Below are 18162 nucleotides of genomic sequence, written 5' to 3'. Positions count from 1 at the left end.
CAATTGCTTCCTTCAGACGATCCAGTTGTTGACAGTAAAGTTCCGAGTTAACAGTTGTGCCGTAGATGATCAGCTCATAGTAGATAATTTCTTGCCAATCCCACCAAACACACAAACTTTCTGATCTATGTAGGATTCATTACGGAAACATAAGCCCATAAGTTATAAAACACCAAGCATGAATGAGACGTTGCCAAACCAACCTTGAATTATCAGATAGCTATATAGTAGATATTTGCAAATATATATTAGGGGTTGTCCATTAATCACGTGATCTTTTTTTAGCATTTTTTAACCCCCCCTCCCCCATTGGTGATACGTAGTGAGGTTTAAGACCACCCCCCCTCCCCCTTCTCAACATCACGTGTATTTTTAGTACCTACAACGAATCTTAAAATTTTCTGAATATTATCTCAATTTAAATACAGGTATAAACTATAATCTTTTTTCTGAAATTAAGGACCATAATAAAAATGTCTACACCAGGTTGCAAGTTTTTTTTGATTGCCATAACAATAATAATAAACGAAGAGTGTAATCATAGGAAAAACATGTATTGTACTAGTACATGAATATATTTAATGTAGTCAAGGTCACTACACGCCGCGCCGTGCCGCTTAATATTTGTTTAAAAATCGCGCGTTTGACGAAAAAATAAATACACGTGATATCTTACTACACCCCCCCTCCCCCTTGTGATATTTTCGTGATTTTTATCAAACCCCTCCCCCCCTTTCAAGCCTCACGTGATTAATGGACAACCCCTTAACCGCTGGATCGAATTTATCAGCAAGTGGTTAACAGGGCCTTAGAGTAGCCGCACACTATACTCTTTCAATTTGAGGTATAAGATATTGTAACTAGTAGATGTTACCATTATTTATAAACATTAATAAATAAACTCAAAATTTGATGAGGCGTTCTGAGAGGATTGTTTGATCACAGAAACACTTATGAAATTATCAGTATGGCACACAGTGATCCCTGTCTTAGACACCTCAAATCTCCATAGCTCAGCTCAGATCTTATTTTTTTTAAAGATCCGGAATTTACATTCCCTTCGCCACTAATTTCATTTTTCCTATTTTCTGCTGTTGTCTGATCGGGAGGCTCTCCTCCAATCTCCATAGCGGAACATGGTGGGGTTAGATCACAAGCGGTTCCGAACTTCCGACAGATGCGCAGACCACAACGCCATCTCTCGGGCAAGCGAAGAGTCACTACAACAATAATAATAATTTATACCGTTTCGAAATCCGCCAATTCTCCATGTTACTTAGAAGATTGATCAAAGTATCAGCCAATTGAAAGACTGCAGTGTGCGGACCCTCTCAACCTTTATAATGTATATTAATGTATAATAGAACGGGTGTAGCGCGTCATAATATGACGTATGTTATACATAAAGAGTGAATTTTGCAATTCGAGGTACTATTGGTAGAATGTAGTAATTTATATTGCCCGTGCAATTATAATAATGAAAATCCTTGTTATTTGTGAGCAATATTTTTTATTTTAGTATTTTATTCAGCATATTCATATCATGAATCATTTTAATTTATAAAATAAATCATTTCATCCCATTTTTATAGACACATTTTTGAGAAAATTAGTTCATTTCTCTTTTTTTTATTTTGTATTAATATTTTCGAAATTAATTTTTCTTTCTGTATACCAAATATGTTGCTAAGCATTTTTGCATCATAATCTTGTAGGAAGGCACAATCAAGAGAAGAGTTTGCGGAAGTCATCGCCAACCTTCGATAGAAGACGGCACCTAAAGAAGAAGAATCTTGTCTTAAGAATTCAATCGATAAGCAGCAGTTCTTTGACGACATTCGAAATCTCTTAAAGTTAGGAATAAAAGTGGAAAGTTATATGCATTTTTCAAAAGCAAAAAATAGAGAGTAGATTTCCGAGATGTATGAAGGAGAATAATTTTCCTTCGAAATTGTTGCTTGAGATGTGTATATTGTTGTTGATATTTCGATAAAACCATATTTTGAATTCTCCTCCTTAATTTATTAACAGCAATCTTTAGAGTTCTATATTTTTTTTTATCATCAAAAAATGGCAAAGCTTGTTATCATATTAGATTTCTTTTTAATCGAAGAAATCGATCGTCAATTGTGATGTCAATTCAGTGTGGTGAATAATATTCATGAGAATCATTTGGAATGATATAAATGAGATATTTATACGCCTACATGTAAATTTGCTATCATAAATGTGTCTTTGAATGTAATAGTCATTGTCAGATAAAGTAGTTGATTCTTTCCAAGAATTTTCAAAGAAAAAATGATCTATTTGGAATGAAGGAGAACAACATATTTGTTTCTTTTCAAGAGTCAGAAAACAGAAATCACATATATGGAGATTTTATAAAATGGAGTACGAAAAATGCCAATTTCATAGCCGAAAAACAAATGACAACAAAAATATTCAAGGAAATATTCTTCATGAATTTATGTTATATTTCATTGTTGTTTAATATACCTATGGTTATTCTTTTACTAGCAAAAACCCTATGACTTGATCCTCACTAATTTTCATGTGTTTATAATTTATTGATATGAATGATTTTTATATTTCAAAAATGATGATTTTCATATTTGAGTCATGTGAATTATATAAGAACTAAGATTGACAGAAATGTGAAGGAAAGCATATAAATGTTATTATATTTTTCAGCTTGACCTAGTTTAAAAACTTAGATTTTTGTATGTATGTTATAAGACCATTTTTTTTTCTTACACATTCTCATTTCCACAACTGAGTTACCTTAGGTTAACTTTCTTCGAATGGCTTAGTTGAGCTTCATTCTGTATTCAAATATGTGATTACTGCCTTCTACCTAATTCTAGGAAGACGAAACATCTACTACTGACAAATCAGTAGAAATAAGATATCATTCTTAGCGGTCTTATTAAGACATTATCGTAAGCCTTGATATTAAGGCCAGGTTTTTGATGTACATAGAATTTATATAGGTGCTGGATTCAGAACGTCATTCGAATTTATTTAGTATTCCTCTCAATTCAACATTTGAAAGAGCATGTTATGAAATTTGTTTATCATTGTTATTGATGTTTCTCTGGAAACTATGAATGTTTTGTGAGAATGTAATTATTGTATATGTTGATATTTATGAATTGTTATTAGTGTAAAAACAAGAAACATTGATCTGATACTTCTTTGTCTAGTATTTCCCTATCAAACCTCTCCTTAAAAAAATGTTCAACATGAAAATTTTTGATTTATTTTTTCGATATGAAACTTAAAAGGAATGAAGCTTTAATCCTCTTTAGAAATTGTTCTTTATATCTGAAAAGATTTTCTCGTCTTTAGTTCCCCCTTCAGAGATTTTATCGGAAACTGTATGAACAACACTATCAGAATATACTTCCTAGGAAGTTTCCCCAGAAAATTTTCAGTATATCATCTAGGTGGAAAGTAGGATCGGTCAGAAATAGACTACCGACGTTATCTTACTTCCACTAGCTTGAACTTCCTATTGGACATGATAAAAGTTGATAAACCTCAGATTTCCAAAGAAACTATTACGACATCTCGTAGTATTTGTGGAAGTGAAATCGAGTTTGGTGTTGTATCTATTTCAAATTTTGATATGTGTCGGAAAATGGCGCTTTTAAGATTCAATTGGGTTAACATTTTCATAATCGTGTATATGACAATATTTTTCATAGGTAAATAGAACATATTTTCGAAAATTTAACAAAGAAGTTATTAATTTTATACCGAGCGTTTTGATTATGGAGGTAATGTCAATCAAATTCCAGTTCATTGTGCAGAAACAAAGATTAAAATTTTCATGAACGACTCTAACGTTCATGATGTCTATACTTTTGAGACAGGAGATAATGTCACAATGATCTGCAAAGGAGATGCACCACTTGAATGGAAAACACCTGTAGTGACAGATGAAGTGAGTTGATATAGTAGTGTCTATATCAACATTACTCATAAATAAAATTTGAATATTTCAGCAATATGAAGATTTCACAGGAATTTCCATATCCAACTATTCAATCCAAGAGAAAAATTACCAATACGCTTCCCAACTTGATATAGTCAATATAACGTTTCCATTTGTGGGTTACTATATCTGTTTTGAGAAGAAAAACTTAAAAAATTCTGAGAAGAGATATTTTTATGTTCATGGTGAGTAAAAAAGTAAAATATTAGGAAAAATGGAAGTCAAAGTTGATTAATCAATAATTCGATTTCATACATAGAAAAGCAATAACAATAAGCCTTCTACTTTATGTAACTGTTGACTTATAAAGTTCGAAATAAGTTTATTCAACAAAACAACTATAATAAGATAAAACACGTATTTGAATAACTTGATTTTCAGATGAACATCGCTTAGCTGTGAGAGAAACTAAGGCTAATTATGAAATAATATATTCCTCCAAGTATACCAGAACAGTGGTACCTTGTAGACCAACATCTCCTGATGTCAACGTAACTTTAATGACAGAAGGAGGCACTATAGTAAGTGGAAAATATTCAATCCTACCTTTCTTGTTCCAAGACAACATCAAGATATCATTTTGCCCAAATATCTACAATTTTCATTCATCAAAATGTTGGAATTTTGCGTGCATAGATTAACAACTCCAAGCAAAATTTTTGTGTCAACAGGGGAGTCAGAAAAGAAACATCTTGCTTCAAAATTTCCGATTGAGTATATAAAAAATTCAGACCATCATTCATGAATCAACTAACAATATTAACTTAGGATACACAACAAGATACATTTCTGAAAGGTCTGGATGACCTGCATTCGCCATATTCATGTAACAAAGTGTAATGTGTGTTTTTTTTCGAGGTATATAACTTTAAGTTGGCATTACTGTTCAAGATGGCGACCGATTCAACAGCTGTCAAGTGATCTATTCTCAGTTTGGTTCGGCAATTTATCATGAATAGACTCACAACCCTTGCAAATAATGCAATTTCATTTCGAAAATAATGGTTCTGTGCGGAATACGTATCGCGCACTACGTCCATTAGCGATGAAGTGCACTTCTGTCTGAATGGCTACGTCAACAAACAAAACTGCCGCATTTGGAGTGAAGCTAATCCTCAAGTGTATGTCGAAACACCGTTACATCCAGAAAAACTGACTGTTTGGTGCCTTTATGGGCTGGTGGAATCATTGGTCCGTACTCCTTCAAAAACGATGATGGCCAGAACGTTACAGTCAATGGTGATCGGTATAGAGCCATGATTACTAACTTTTTCATTCCTCAATTGAACAACCATGATGTCCAGCAGCTGTGGTTCCAACAAGACAGCGCAACATGTCACACAGCTCGTGCCACAAACGATTTATTGAAAGACACGTTTGGTGACCGCCTAATTTCACGTTTTGGACCTGTGAATTGGCCTCCAAGATCTTGTGATTTAACACCGCTAGACTACTTTCTGTGGGGCTATGTAAAGTCATTGGTCTATGCGGATAAGCCACAAACCCTTGACCATTTAGAAGACAACATTCGCTGTGTTATTGCCGATATACGGCTACAAATGTTGGAAAAAGTCATCGAAAATTGGACATCCAGATTGGACTACATCCGAGCCAGCCGTGATGGTCATATGTCAGAAATCATATTTAAAATGTAATGCCACAAGATTATCTTGTGGATAAAAAAAATTCATGTCAATCGAATAATCCATCGTTGTTTTATTGCAATTTAAAGTTCTATAGCTCTAAAAGAAACACCCTTTATTTCTTATTTTTGTTAAAGGTGCCACTGAACAACACGGATAATTGTGAATATGCCTTCGGTTATAATCCATATGAAGGTTATTTTTTTGATGCCAATTCCACAAGTGATAACTGCATCTTGAAATGTCACTTTTCCAGGAAAAATGTTTCTTACGACTATTCATTCCAGTTAGTGGTAGAACGTAAGTATACCTGGTATTATTGTCAGTAAAAATTAGGGGTGATTCGACTTGATTAATTATGTATTACTAACATGTTATATTTGAGAAATGCACTGCGCAAAAAAATTAACGCACATTCTGAAAATCTCAATTTTAATGAAAGTTAACTCTACATTGACTTTATAACTTATTTTTCATCTTCTCTCGGGTAGGTTTTGAACGAAATAAGACACATTAAATGGAAGAAGCTCGGCAACGACGGTTCATACTCAAAATGAGTGATCTCAAAATATTCTGATCTAATCCTTCCCAGATTTCTCTGAGTTGGATTCCTAAGTCATTAAGAGTAGCTGGATTATTTTCTGAACTTCTCAGCCTTCTATTGAGGTTGTCCCAAACCTGCTCAATCGGATTGAGATCTGGACTTCTTGCTGGCCATTCCATTCGAGAGACTTCAACCTCTTCAAGGTACTCCTGAACGATGCGCGCACGATAGGGTCATTATCGTCCATAAAAATGAAATTTTCAGCAATGTATGGGGCAAATGGCACTACATGCTCTTCAAGAATATTCCTTATATAGCTATCAGAATTCATAGCTCCATTATCAACGAGCACTAGGTCTGAGCGAGCAGTCAAAGATATTCCACCCCATACCATAATCGATCTTCCCCTGGAACCAGTAGTATTCAGGAAATTGCACTGAACATATCTTTCATGTGGACGTCTGTATACAAAAGGGAACGTCGATCACAATGGTAGAGGCAGGATCTAGACTCATCTGTGAGGAGAACTCTTTCCCAATCAGCCTCTTCCTAATGGATATGCTCTCTCGCAAAATCCAAACGCGCCCTTCGATGGGCTGGGGTAAGAGCTGGGCCTCTTGCCGCGACACGAGGCCTTAAATCATATTCTCTGATGCGATTTCTTATTGTCTGAGTGCTAATTTGCACCCCATGAGTTTGCACAAGCTGATTTTGAAGGAGTCGAGCACGAGCGGGTGCAAACCATTGTCTCAACGAAGAAACTCTCATGTAACGTTCTTGAATGGCAGTTGTTACCCGTGGTCTACCCTGTCCTGGTCTTCGGACATTCATACCTATCTCCCTGAATCTTTGTGCAATTCTTGTGTATGTCCACCCTTCTTCTAGCAAAACTACCGCTTGGGCACATTCCTCTTGGGTCAAATTGCGTGTTTCACGTTGCATAGCGATCGAGTGTAGAAAATCAAACGAAAGAAAAACTATTGATCACTAGAATTGATCGAGAACAACTGATTTCAGAGTGGAGCCAATATATTCAAAATCTGATAATCTCATCTTTTTTTATTCCCGCTGGGAAAAAACATCTGTATTGAAGAAAAACGTTGAAAGTGGATAACATATGGATGCATAATTCTGATTGAAATAATTATCATTGAGAACACCTTCAGTTGTTGAATAAATTTCAGAGTTCCATAATGTGCGTTAATTCTTTTGCGCAGTGTATTACTAACATGTTATATTTGAAAAATCATTTTATATTGTCTCAAGAATCCATCATCAAGATTTTCCACTAACTGATCATCAATATTACAGCACTTAAGTCACATATAGCCGAACCATTCATCAGTCAAACTAAGAAACATTTCATTGTTGGTGATAATTTGACCCTGGAATGTACTGTGGACAGTGATGTTTATACAGATATTATTTGGGAATTTCCCAAAGATGGAATTGTGAGTTATGATACCTATAGGTAGTGATGTTAAAAGTTCGTATGCTTTCTTTCAAACATTTAAAGATTTTTTTGTTCATATATCGTCATATACTCTCATTTGAATTCATACTTAAATATGAAGCTTTCAGACATTGGGTTTGTGTGATAGTTCCAACTTCTATTATTATTATTATTATTTCTTATAACGGGTGTTTTTTTTCGAGGTATATAACTTTAAGTTGGCATTACTGTTCAAAATGGTGACCGATATAACAGCTGTCAAATGATTTGTTCTCAGTTTGGTTTGGCAATTCATCATAAATAGACTCACGCCTGAACAAGGCTTGCAAATAGTGTAATTTCATTTCAAAAATAATGGTTCTGTGCGGAATACGTATCGCGCACTACGTCCATTTTATTTTGTTTAGCGATGAAGCGCACTTCTGGTTGAATGGCTACGTCAACAAACAAAACTGCCGCATTTGGAGTGAAGCTAATCCTCAATTGTATGTCGAAACACCGTTACATCCAGAAAAACTGACTGTTCGGTGTGCTTTATGGGGTGGTGGAATCATTGGTCCGTACTTCTTCAAAAACGACGATGGACAGAACATTAAAGTCAATGGTAATTGGTATAGATCCATTATTACTAACTTTTTCATTCCTGAATTGAACAACCATGATGTCCAAGAGCTTTGGTTCCAACAAGACGGCCCAACATGTCACACAGCTCGTGCCACAATCGATTTATTGAAAGACACGTTTGGTTACCGCCTAATTTCATGTTTTGGACCTGTGAATTGGCCTCCAAGATCTTGTGATTTAACACCGCTAGACTACTTTCTATGGGGCTATGTAAAGTCATTGGTCTATGCAGATAAGCCACAAACCCTTGACCATTTGGAAGACAACATTCGCCGTGTTATTGCCGATATACGGCCACAAATGTTGGAAAAAGTCATCGAAAATTGGACGTCCAGATTGGACTACATCCGAGCCAGCCGTGGCGGTCATATGCCAGAAATCATATTTAAAATATAATGTCACAAGATTATATTGCGGATAAATAAAATTCATGTCAATCGAATAATCCATCGTTGTTTTATTGCAATTTAAAGTTCTATAGCTCTAAAAAACACCCTTTATTATAAAAAAACACGATTTCTCTTCTGCTAGCATTAATTTCAATTTGATAAGATTCCTTACGTACTAATACAGATTCAATTAAATATAAAAATATTATTTCAGCAAAAAAAAGTTGATGAGGATAGGTATCAATCAACATTCAGTATCTCAAATCTCAATACAAGCAATTCAGGAAAATATAGGTGCTCTGTCCAAGATAAACAAAATCATTCTAGCCATACGGAAATAACAATAACTGTACATGGTAAAGTATTTTACATAACATAAGTAGGGCGATTCTGTAAATCATGTTCATTGTTTAATATTTAATGAATCACATGTGTTCTTTTTTTAATTCAGTGTATTTCTTGAGGATATTCAGCATTGAATTTAATATAATTTTTCCCCGAATTCTCAGTTTTAGACTTTATCAAGTAGTTGTTTTTGTTTTCAATAGATGACCAATTCGTTTTTTTTACCGGACCTGAAATGTTTGAAGATAAAAAAAGAAAAGTAGGATCAACTGTCACTTGGAATGTAACCTTCGAAGCATATCCAAACAGTGAAGCTCATTGGTAATGGTTTATAATTTTTTTTTTTATTTCGCTTTTGATATTCAAGTATATATAAAATATAAGATATTCAAGGTAAAGTTCAGTTAGTTTTACCCTATATTGGTCCTAGATAATTTCAAAAACAAAATATGGGATATACCTACAGGAAAAGAACAAATAACTATATTTAAAATTGTATATTAGACTAATTCCCAAGTTCATATTGTCATTTCTGGCAAGGCTCCCGTGTTTCTTTTATTATCAGCTCCTGTTTTCGTCTTGGTCTAATAATGATGCGTGCACGCAAGCAAAGAACCGAATACAGCTTGAAAAATCCCAAAAACTGAACAATTTCCAATGTTGCCAATGTAGGTGCTTATTCTGATTGTGCATATTTATTTCATTCATTTATATAAAATATCGTTTTCATATAAGACTAATAATGTGTCATAGTTAGTCTTCCAGTACAAAATAAAAGTTCAGGACAATCTCAAAATTTGTTTTGTAAGCAGTGAAATGATTTTTTCGACAATCTGGCTATGATATTTTCGCTTCGATCGCTGACGTCATACCATTTCTAATATAAATGAACTATAATTTGAATATGCTGCTACGAATAAAATCATTGTGCGTATTCCACATACATATTATTATACATGATATTTTTCACAGGTTTGATAACAATGATCAAATAATTATCCGAAATAGTACAAAATACGAAATGATTTCTGATAAATCCTTTGGGTACCTCAGTATCAAAAATATAACTTACAAAGATCGAGGAAACTATACTCTAGTCATAAATAATACTAAGGTGAAAAATAATTTAACAAAAGAACTACAGGTATACGGTAAATTGTAGATATGATTAGATAGGTATTCGTTTGATCTGGAATTTTTGTAATTTAAGGTGAACCTGTAATAGATCTTGTAGTGGACGAATTTCAGATGCCTGAAGAAAAAACTAAAATCATATGTGAAGTTTATTCTAATCCAATATCTAAATACTGGATTGAATATAAGCCTTGTTTAGATAATAGTTGTGAGTATAAAAAGGTTAGTAATTGGAAAGAATTTTTTCTTTATATCAGTATTAAATTACAATCATTAACTGTCGACATTTCAATATTTTCCTAAAACATTTGAATAAATTTGACGAAATAATTTTCCAAAATGAATTAACGAATTAAGGGAAATTCAATGAATTCTGTGATCAAATTATCAGACATACAGAATAAGAGAAAGAATAACACGCGCTTACATATCTGCTTTATTATTTTACTTTTGAAGTATCTATATGTTATATGTTTGTTATTATATTTTTATATTCCAGCTCTCTTCTCATGAAACACTTTTGTATTTTGGAAAAACGACACTAGAGAAGTCTTTCACGAGTTCTTCTATTGTAAAATGTACCGCGATAAATACAAATGGTTTGAAAGTAAAGGAAAAGAAGGTATATATAACAGGTGAGAAAATTTGTGTTTTTTATTTTCATCCATTTTCGATTTATTCGAAATTACGTTGCAACTGTATTATAATTCTCTTTCATTTTGTATTCCATGAATAATGTATCTTTTCCATCCATACTAGATGTATCTAATACTCTAATATTTATCCAATAATCTGATATTTTACTTTGTTTATATGAAAAATCAAATGACAAAATTTGAGTTAAATATTCTCAAAAATATATGGATTATGTTTATCAACTATACTTGCAGACAATACAATAACTCAATGGTATTTTTGGCTGGCCATCATACTTCTCATGGTATTGATTATAATAACATGTGTGATAGTTTATTTGAAGGATCACAGAAAGAAAGTGAGTAATATTTACATAAAATTATATTCGTGTTCTGAAAAACAGTTTCTAGAAATTGGAAAAACTACTCCGAGAAGTTGGTTTGGCTTATTTCAAAAGTGGACATTTGGAACATCTCAATCCTGAGCTTGGTTTAGAAGATCAAGTGGACTTACTACCTTATGACAGGAAATGGGAATTCCCAGCAGAAAATTTGAAGATAGGTAAGAAAGCTTCTTCGGAATTGCTTGATGAGATATTCAATTATCGTATTATATCAAAATTGAACTAGGAGATTTTGTTCGGGCAAACATGGCGGCCAAGTCAAAATATATATTATCAGGTGCCTAGGACCCGAATGGAGAAATGGTGAACCGACGAATCGCTCAGGGGGATACCCGGTACAAAATAATAGAGGAGAAAAAGAAGTTTTTTTTTCAGAAAAATCAAAAGTGAATCTTTTTTTCGTCTGATTTTAGAATCATAATTCTGTCAACCATTTTTGCTCATTTTATTGGCCTGTGCAATTGTCATCATTTATTTTCTGATATAATTCCTGGGCTAGATACTAAAAACCAATTCATGCTATTGTTTTGTTTGCAAATGCCTAACGAAATCTTTTAGGAAAACAGTTAGGAGCTGGTGCTTTTGGAGTAGTAATGAAGGGAGAGGCAAAAGGTATAATACCAGGAGAAGAACGAACAACAGTTGCAGTGAAAATGGTTAAAAAGGACGCTAGTCATATCTATATTAAATCTCTGGCTTCAGAACTCAAGATAATGGTTCACTTGGGAAATCACCTCAATGTTGTCAATCTTCTTGGAGCATGCACAAAAAATGTAGCTAAAGGTATACAATTCACAAGGGTTAATCTATACAAAACTATAGGGTTAGATATAATATACAGTGTGTCAATTTGAAAAGTTACCACCATTAACAACTAGGTCCCCATAAAAAAATCAGAAAAAAATGCAAAATTGAATCTCTGTACCTAGATAAAAATCTGGAAGGATAACTATAGGTCTTCATTTGCTTTTATTAACTGAAAATAGCTAAGTGTAACTCCCTCCCTTCGCAATGCCAATTCAGGGCAATCATCATGCCAAAAAAAAAACCAAAAAAAATTTTCACGAATCCATTTTTGAACTTCTAATACCCGGTATCTCAGAAACCAGCATGGTTTACATGTTGGATAGAAACTTCCTAACTTGAGGTCTAGAGTCTACAATTCATAGATTGGACATTCTTAATGAATCACTCTTTATAGTTAAGTTTCTTTTGAATCCTAGTTGATACCAAACCCTGATTGCTTAAGTAAATATGGAGAAATATAGATTTCCCTGCAGTATTCTAACCTAGATTCTTTGCAGGCCAATTATTCGTTATAGTTGAGTACTGCAAATTTGGTAACACCCATAATTATTTATATCGACATAGAAACGAGTTTATAGATCAAATAGATCGTACTACTGGAACCATTGATTTTAACATTGGGAACGAAAGATTGCAGAGATCATATTCTGTAGCAAGTTCGAGAAGGTATGTATGCAATCAAATCAATCATAAATATATTTTTCATAAATTAATATCGTACTAACATTTACTCTGTGACATAAAATACAACACCAAGGAGACGTTGGAATTTTTTGACCAACCTTGACAGACAAATTTCAACCAGTCGAAGATCGTTATGGATTAAAATTTATTGAATAAAGTGAAGGTGGTTTTTTATTTGGAGAAATTGCTAATCGTCTTGAGCATAACCAATACAGTTTAGAATTTTTGACTTGTAGTTTTATCGACCACATCTTTTGCTTCTTTAGTTAAACATTTGTCAAATTTGCTTCAAAAACTCCAAAGCCTTCTTGGGGTTGCATTTTTCAAGTTACAGAGTATGAGATGAAAAGTTAAGTCTGTAGACTATTATATAATTTAATTAATAAGCTTTCTCCACCTTGTATTGCACTATGGATTGTTTTATGTGAGCCAGCCTTTATATTTCTCAGTGGCTTACAATCTTAACGTAAAAGTTGGTAAAATGTTGCCTTTTTAGTTGCTTTCCAATGAATTATGTTACGCAGTTATCCAAACAGAGCAATAACTGTGTGAAATTTTCTTCAATATCCGAAAATGATTCAGATCAAGAGGACTGTAAAGGGATCAGCATATGTCCAAAAGCTGAAGAAGGTAAAAATTTGACAAAAACCATTACTATTGGATACTTTTGTTTATTCTTGTATCCCAGTGAAGTGTTACTGTACTTTTTTTATTCACAAAAAAATTACCTACTCAATATTGATTTAAACATCTCAATTTCTTTTTTCGATTGATCCTCTTTTTTGATTGAGCTGTATTCATATAAATATACATGATGCTGCAGGTATAAATTCATTCATTTGAAAAATTTAGAGAAGTATTGAATTCTGATGTTTCTCGAAAACGTGCTTGAATATTGAATAAATATTGGGGAAGAGCTACACGAATAAAAAATTTTCAGGTGAAGACGAAATATTGCTGAGCAATAACAGTAGCATACAGCCTAATTGGCGCACAAACTATAGAGGAGATTACAACGGTTCTGTTAAACCTGTCTGTACCAAAGATCTAATGGTGTGGGCATTTCAAGTGGCCAAAGGAATGGACTACCTTGTTTCCCGCAAAGTATTGCATGGTGACTTAGCTGCTAGAAACATACTCCTAGCGAATGATAACGTTGTTAAGATTTGCGACTTTGGCTTGGCGAAAAGTATATACAAAAACGATAACTACAAGAAGAACAGCGACGTAAGTATCATGAAATATAGAACAGCAGGGAAGCACTGACATCAGATATCCTGATGTCAGTCAGAGTTAAGCTTATGTATACACGAAAAATTTCATAACTATTCTCACTGAAATATTTTTTTTCGGCAACCGTCCGGGAAGTGCTCACTTCCCGGACGCTTTTTCTCTGAGAAAGTAGCATTTCCCGGCCTAGTCCGGAAAGTACGTACTTCCCGGACTAGGCCGGAAAAGAATCATAGAATCCATAGCAACCGAGATAACGGCTGACAGTTCATATGAAATTAGTTGTCAAAAATTTGCATGTTTTTTGATCGCAATCGCAATAAAATATGGAGAGCAGCAGCGATAGTGTTATTTTACATGGTTGCCGAAAAAATATTGTACGCAACACGCGGTTTTTTTGGACTCACAGAGTTCCAGGACTCGCTTACGCTCGTCCTGGAATTTTGTCTATTCGTCCAAAAAAACCCTATTTTCCGGACTTGTTTCGTAAATTACTATTCCCGATATTCGGCTTAAATTTTCTATGGTTCAGTGATCGAGCTATTCACAACAAATTTTTCACGAAGCTCGGAATAGTTATTATATGAACACACAGGACATTAAAACTGGATCTGATCAGTTATCAGGCAAACATTGAGTATTTCTTCTCCAAAACACTTGCCAGAAGAGGAGCACGAACTCTTTTTATTGGCCCAGATCTTTTCTGTAATATAGGTAAAAAACCTACAAAAAAGAGTTTCAAGTGAAGGGAAAAACCGAAAGAAAATCCCTCTGGCGGAATCTTTCTGGGTTGGATCATTCCAAAAAAAATTCTTCGAAACTTAGATACTGCAAGATCTGAGATGTATCTGGATCTTAGCTAGAATGCTCCTCACTGGATTCATTTGTTTATTTTATGACTAACAAGTTGCTTTTTAGTGTCCCTTACCTGTAAAATGGATGGCAATTGAATCCATCAGTGATAAGATATTTTCTACACAATCAGATGTCTGGTCATTTGGAATCGTTTTATGGGAATTTTTCTCCCTTGCCAGAACCCCTTATCCAGCTATGGATGTAGACGAAAGATTTTACACGAAGCTTGTTGAGGGTTATCGAATGGAAGCACCTGAATACTCAACCAATGAAATGTAAGCTTTTCTGAAAAAATCAATAAATAAAGAGGAAAATTCACCTTAAATTTCCAAAATAATGAAGGATGAATAATAATTCTGTTGTGATGCTATATTTTTCTCTTCATATATTTTCATTAAATATATACTCTGTGACTTAAAAAATGCAACACCATGAAGGGCATGAAGGCCAATTTTCGAGTACAGGATTCATTGCAAATCAATGGTACCCTTCATACAGTTTTCCGTCGATCAGAGCTTTGGCTTGTTGTCTTACGACCACATGTTGTGTTTCTTCCAGTGACTGCTTGTCATCGAGGACAACGTTTGTAGTGGTGTACCTTGGAACGGAATTAAGACACGTTATTAATAAAAAAATGCCTTCATCTTACGTTTGTGTCAAATTCGTTCGAAAAACTTCGAAACCTTCTTGGCGTTTTAATTTTTATAGAGTATTTTTATCTCTCAGCCTGTTTCGTAGCTTTTTTTCATTTACTTTGGCGGAATAGTACAAATATACTGAAAGGATCGTATGATATTTGATTTTTCTCATTACAGTTATCAAATAATGTTGGAATGCTGGTCTCAGGATCCTCTGAAAAGACCCTCGTTCAGTAAACTAGAAGATAGATTGGGAAAAATGATTGGAGAAGAAACACGACAGGTGAGATAAGTAGATATTTGATTTTTTTCATTTTTTATTGTAGAAGGAGATATTTTTCGCTTCTCCGATTCATAAAGGCCAACTAAGGAAGTATCTTTAGATCAAGAAGAAATGGTTAAATAGAAGTCTAGAAATCAAAAATTGTAAATTGTTAGATATGGTGGATGCGATAGAATTTTCATTTACAAAATTGAAGATACCTTGTTTCACTTATCTTTCATCATTCTCATATTTTATCTGTGCATTTCATTACGTGAAGACTATTCATTATTTTTCCTGAAAAACTATCTCAATTTACAGTATTATATCGAGCTCAACGACCCATACCTGAAGTGCAACATGGAAAGGAGTAGGAGCATCGAAGATTACCTGAATAGACTCAATTCTCCAAATTTCGAAAATTTGTCAACTCCTCTATTATACATGAATCAACCCAACCAATCTCCAGGTTACTTGATTATGGAAAATAGAAAACCTAGCGAGTTCACTTTTAAAACTGAATCATTATCCGATAATAATCTTTGTGATGACGTTTTCATCACAGAAGAAAATGAAAAAGAAACACATAAGGAAAATGAAAATTCTGATGCAAAAGAGAGCAGTGGAACCACTGGGTATTATGTGAACGCTATCAGTAATCCTTCCTATGTTTATCCTAAGATAAGGGATTCTCAGCAAGCCCAAAATCTACAAACTCACGCTTTGTGATGACTAAACCAACAAACCAGTGCTGGAACCAGTGAAGTATTCAACGAAAAAACGATATTAGTTTTATTCAGGAAGTCAAAAGGATGACTTGTAAATAATGAATTTTTTGCTAGTTTAATTTATTCATTATAATTTTATTTTTTCTCAATTTCAATGGCCTAATGATGAGAAATTAGTTATGTACTTTTACTTTTTTTAATAAAATGAATTCTCAAATTAGACTCTATGTTTTATTCATCAAATTTGAAAATTTCGTTTTGAAGAATTTCATTTTAGGTCATCTTGATATATCAGCGAAAAATGATCTTCATTTTCTATTCGAGAAATGGAATACACTTTTATGATAGAAATCAGTGCAACCATCGTTTATATCAGGCCAATTGAAAAATCCCTGGTCAACCATTGTAAAACACATTTTTTTGCCAAAATTCGATTTCATTTTTGAACATAGTTTCCTTCGAGGGCGACACAGCGATTATAGCGATCTTCTAACTTTTCGATACCATTTTTGTAGTACGATTTGTCTTTCGCTTCGAAATAGGCCTCAGTTTCGGCGATTACTTCTTCATTGGCGCTGAATTTCTTTTCAGCAAGCATTCTTTTGAGGTCTGAGAACAGGAAAAAGACGCTGGGTGCCAGATCTGGCGAATACGGTGGATGCAGAAGCAATTCGAAGCCCAATTCATGCAATGTTGCCATTGTTTTCATTGATTTGTGACACGGCGCATTGTCTTGATGAAACAGCACCTCTTTTTTTCTTCAAATATCACAAAATCTCTTCCGAACCTGCAGCAGAGGAGATATCCACTGGAAGAGCTCTGTACTGATTCATACTATGGTATCAATATGTCAAAATAAATGAAAAATAGAACGGATAATGAAATTCCAAGATGAAACTGTAAAAGAATACTTGCTGCATTACATCCTACACAGATAAGGAAAATATCGAGACCAGATTTACATATATATGATACCAAATTTATAACTTGGTTTTGAACCTATTTATTTTCAAGTTTTGTTGAAACGAAACTTTTTCGTATTTCCTGTATAGGGTGGTGAAATTTATTGATTGGGTCACGGAAATAAGTGTACCTTAAATAATCAACAGAAATAAAATTCAGTTCATATGTGAAGTTTATCGTGAACTTGCGATAAAATTGACACGTCAAAAATTAGATTTTCCTCATCTAAGTCCCAGAACGTGAGAAAATGTCACCGAAAGAGAATAATGAATGGGAAATTGCTGTATAGAATTTACATTTCTTGATAGGAGGTACTTTGGAGTTTTTGAAACTCTAAATCCCTAGAATGTTGGATTTGACTGAACATTCTATGTTTCAGAAGAAGCATATTGAATATATACTTGCATATAATCAAATGAAAATCAATCAATATGAATAATATCGAAAAGGAGAACACTTAAAGTATAAGCTTTGCTTAAGTAACCCCTCTCTTTCCTTAAGTAAAATTGACTGAAATAATAAAAAATATAGTTTCTTATTTGAAAATCTTGACTTTGATGAATTTGAGTTTTCCAAGTTAATGATCTTCTGATGAACACCTTGTACATTTTTGGTTCAAACCAAAAACAGTCTTATAATACTACATATTTGCATAAGCTAAAATGAAAAGAGTTGTTTCGAGACTATCTTTTTCTGCAGAAATATTAAGAAAAAAACCCCATCCCCATCGCTATCTTTTTTTTTCATAAGAATCCTATTAACTCATGAACCGTTGAGTCTTTACCCAAACCAAAAAAAAAGCTATCTGATGATGCAATAATATACTG

At 33.6% G+C, this 18162-nt stretch overlaps 2 protein-coding genes across 3 annotated transcripts; both read left to right on the top strand.

Annotated features, from left to right (window-relative positions):
• The first annotated feature begins 3469 nt into the window (after window positions 1-3469).
• On the top strand, window positions 3470-7659 carry LOC123684519 (vascular endothelial growth factor receptor 2-like). The gene is made up of 6 exons (XM_045623813.1): window positions 3470-3707; window positions 3801-3946; window positions 4008-4182; window positions 4379-4518; window positions 5778-5940; window positions 7496-7659. Exons 1-6 carry the CDS (start codon window positions 3521-3523, stop codon window positions 7657-7659), a joined length of 975 nt encoding a protein of 324 aa, XP_045479769.1. The 5' UTR covers window positions 3470-3520.
• LOC123684646 (vascular endothelial growth factor receptor kdr-like) lies at window positions 7502-16594 on the top strand. 2 transcript variants are annotated; one of them, XM_045623973.1, is made up of 15 exons: window positions 7502-7635; window positions 8865-9006; window positions 9199-9316; window positions 9968-10146; window positions 10206-10351; window positions 10629-10764; window positions 11020-11123; window positions 11176-11326; window positions 11727-11951; window positions 12473-12641; window positions 13156-13289; window positions 13600-13886; window positions 14808-15019; window positions 15560-15665; window positions 15966-16594. In XM_045623973.1, exons 3-15 carry the CDS (start codon window positions 9231-9233, stop codon window positions 16371-16373), a joined length of 2343 nt encoding a protein of 780 aa, XP_045479929.1. In that variant the 5' UTR covers window positions 7502-7635; window positions 8865-9006; window positions 9199-9230; the 3' UTR covers window positions 16374-16594. The 2 variants fall into 2 exon arrangements, with proteins under 2 accessions (XP_045479929.1, XP_045479930.1); XM_045623974.1 differs by lacking the exons at window positions 7502-7635; window positions 8865-9006; window positions 9199-9316 and having other exon boundaries at window positions 10042-10139.
• The last annotated feature ends 1568 nt before the right edge of the window (window positions 16595-18162 follow it).

Source organism: Harmonia axyridis, chromosome 7 (assembly GCF_914767665.1).
Source record: "Harmonia axyridis chromosome 7, icHarAxyr1.1, whole genome shotgun sequence".
Taxonomy (NCBI): Eukaryota; Metazoa; Arthropoda; class Insecta; order Coleoptera; family Coccinellidae; genus Harmonia; species Harmonia axyridis.
Note: the sequence above shows the minus strand (reverse complement) of the source record. Positions and strands in the feature narration are given on the sequence as shown.

Coding starts and splice junctions, on each gene's coding strand:
- LOC123684646 (XM_045623973.1), top strand. CDS start 9,231: ATGTTTGAAGATAAAAAAAGAAAAGTAGGATCAACTGTCACTTGGAAT. Junction 10,765..11,019: donor AAAGAAGGTATATATAACAG/GTGAGAAAATTT, acceptor CTATACTTGCAG/ACAATACAATAACTCAATGG. Junction 13,290..13,599: donor ATGTCCAAAAGCTGAAGAAG/GTAAAAATTTGA, acceptor AAAAATTTTCAG/GTGAAGACGAAATATTGCTG.
- LOC123684519 (XM_045623813.1), top strand. CDS start 3,521: ATGATAAAAGTTGATAAACCTCAGATTTCCAAAGAAACTATTACGACA. Junction 4,519..5,777: donor TGACAGAAGGAGGCACTATA/GTAAGTGGAAAA, acceptor TTTTTGTTAAAG/GTGCCACTGAACAACACGGA. Junction 5,941..7,495: donor ATTCCAGTTAGTGGTAGAAC/GTAAGTATACCT, acceptor TCAATATTACAG/CACTTAAGTCACATATAGCC.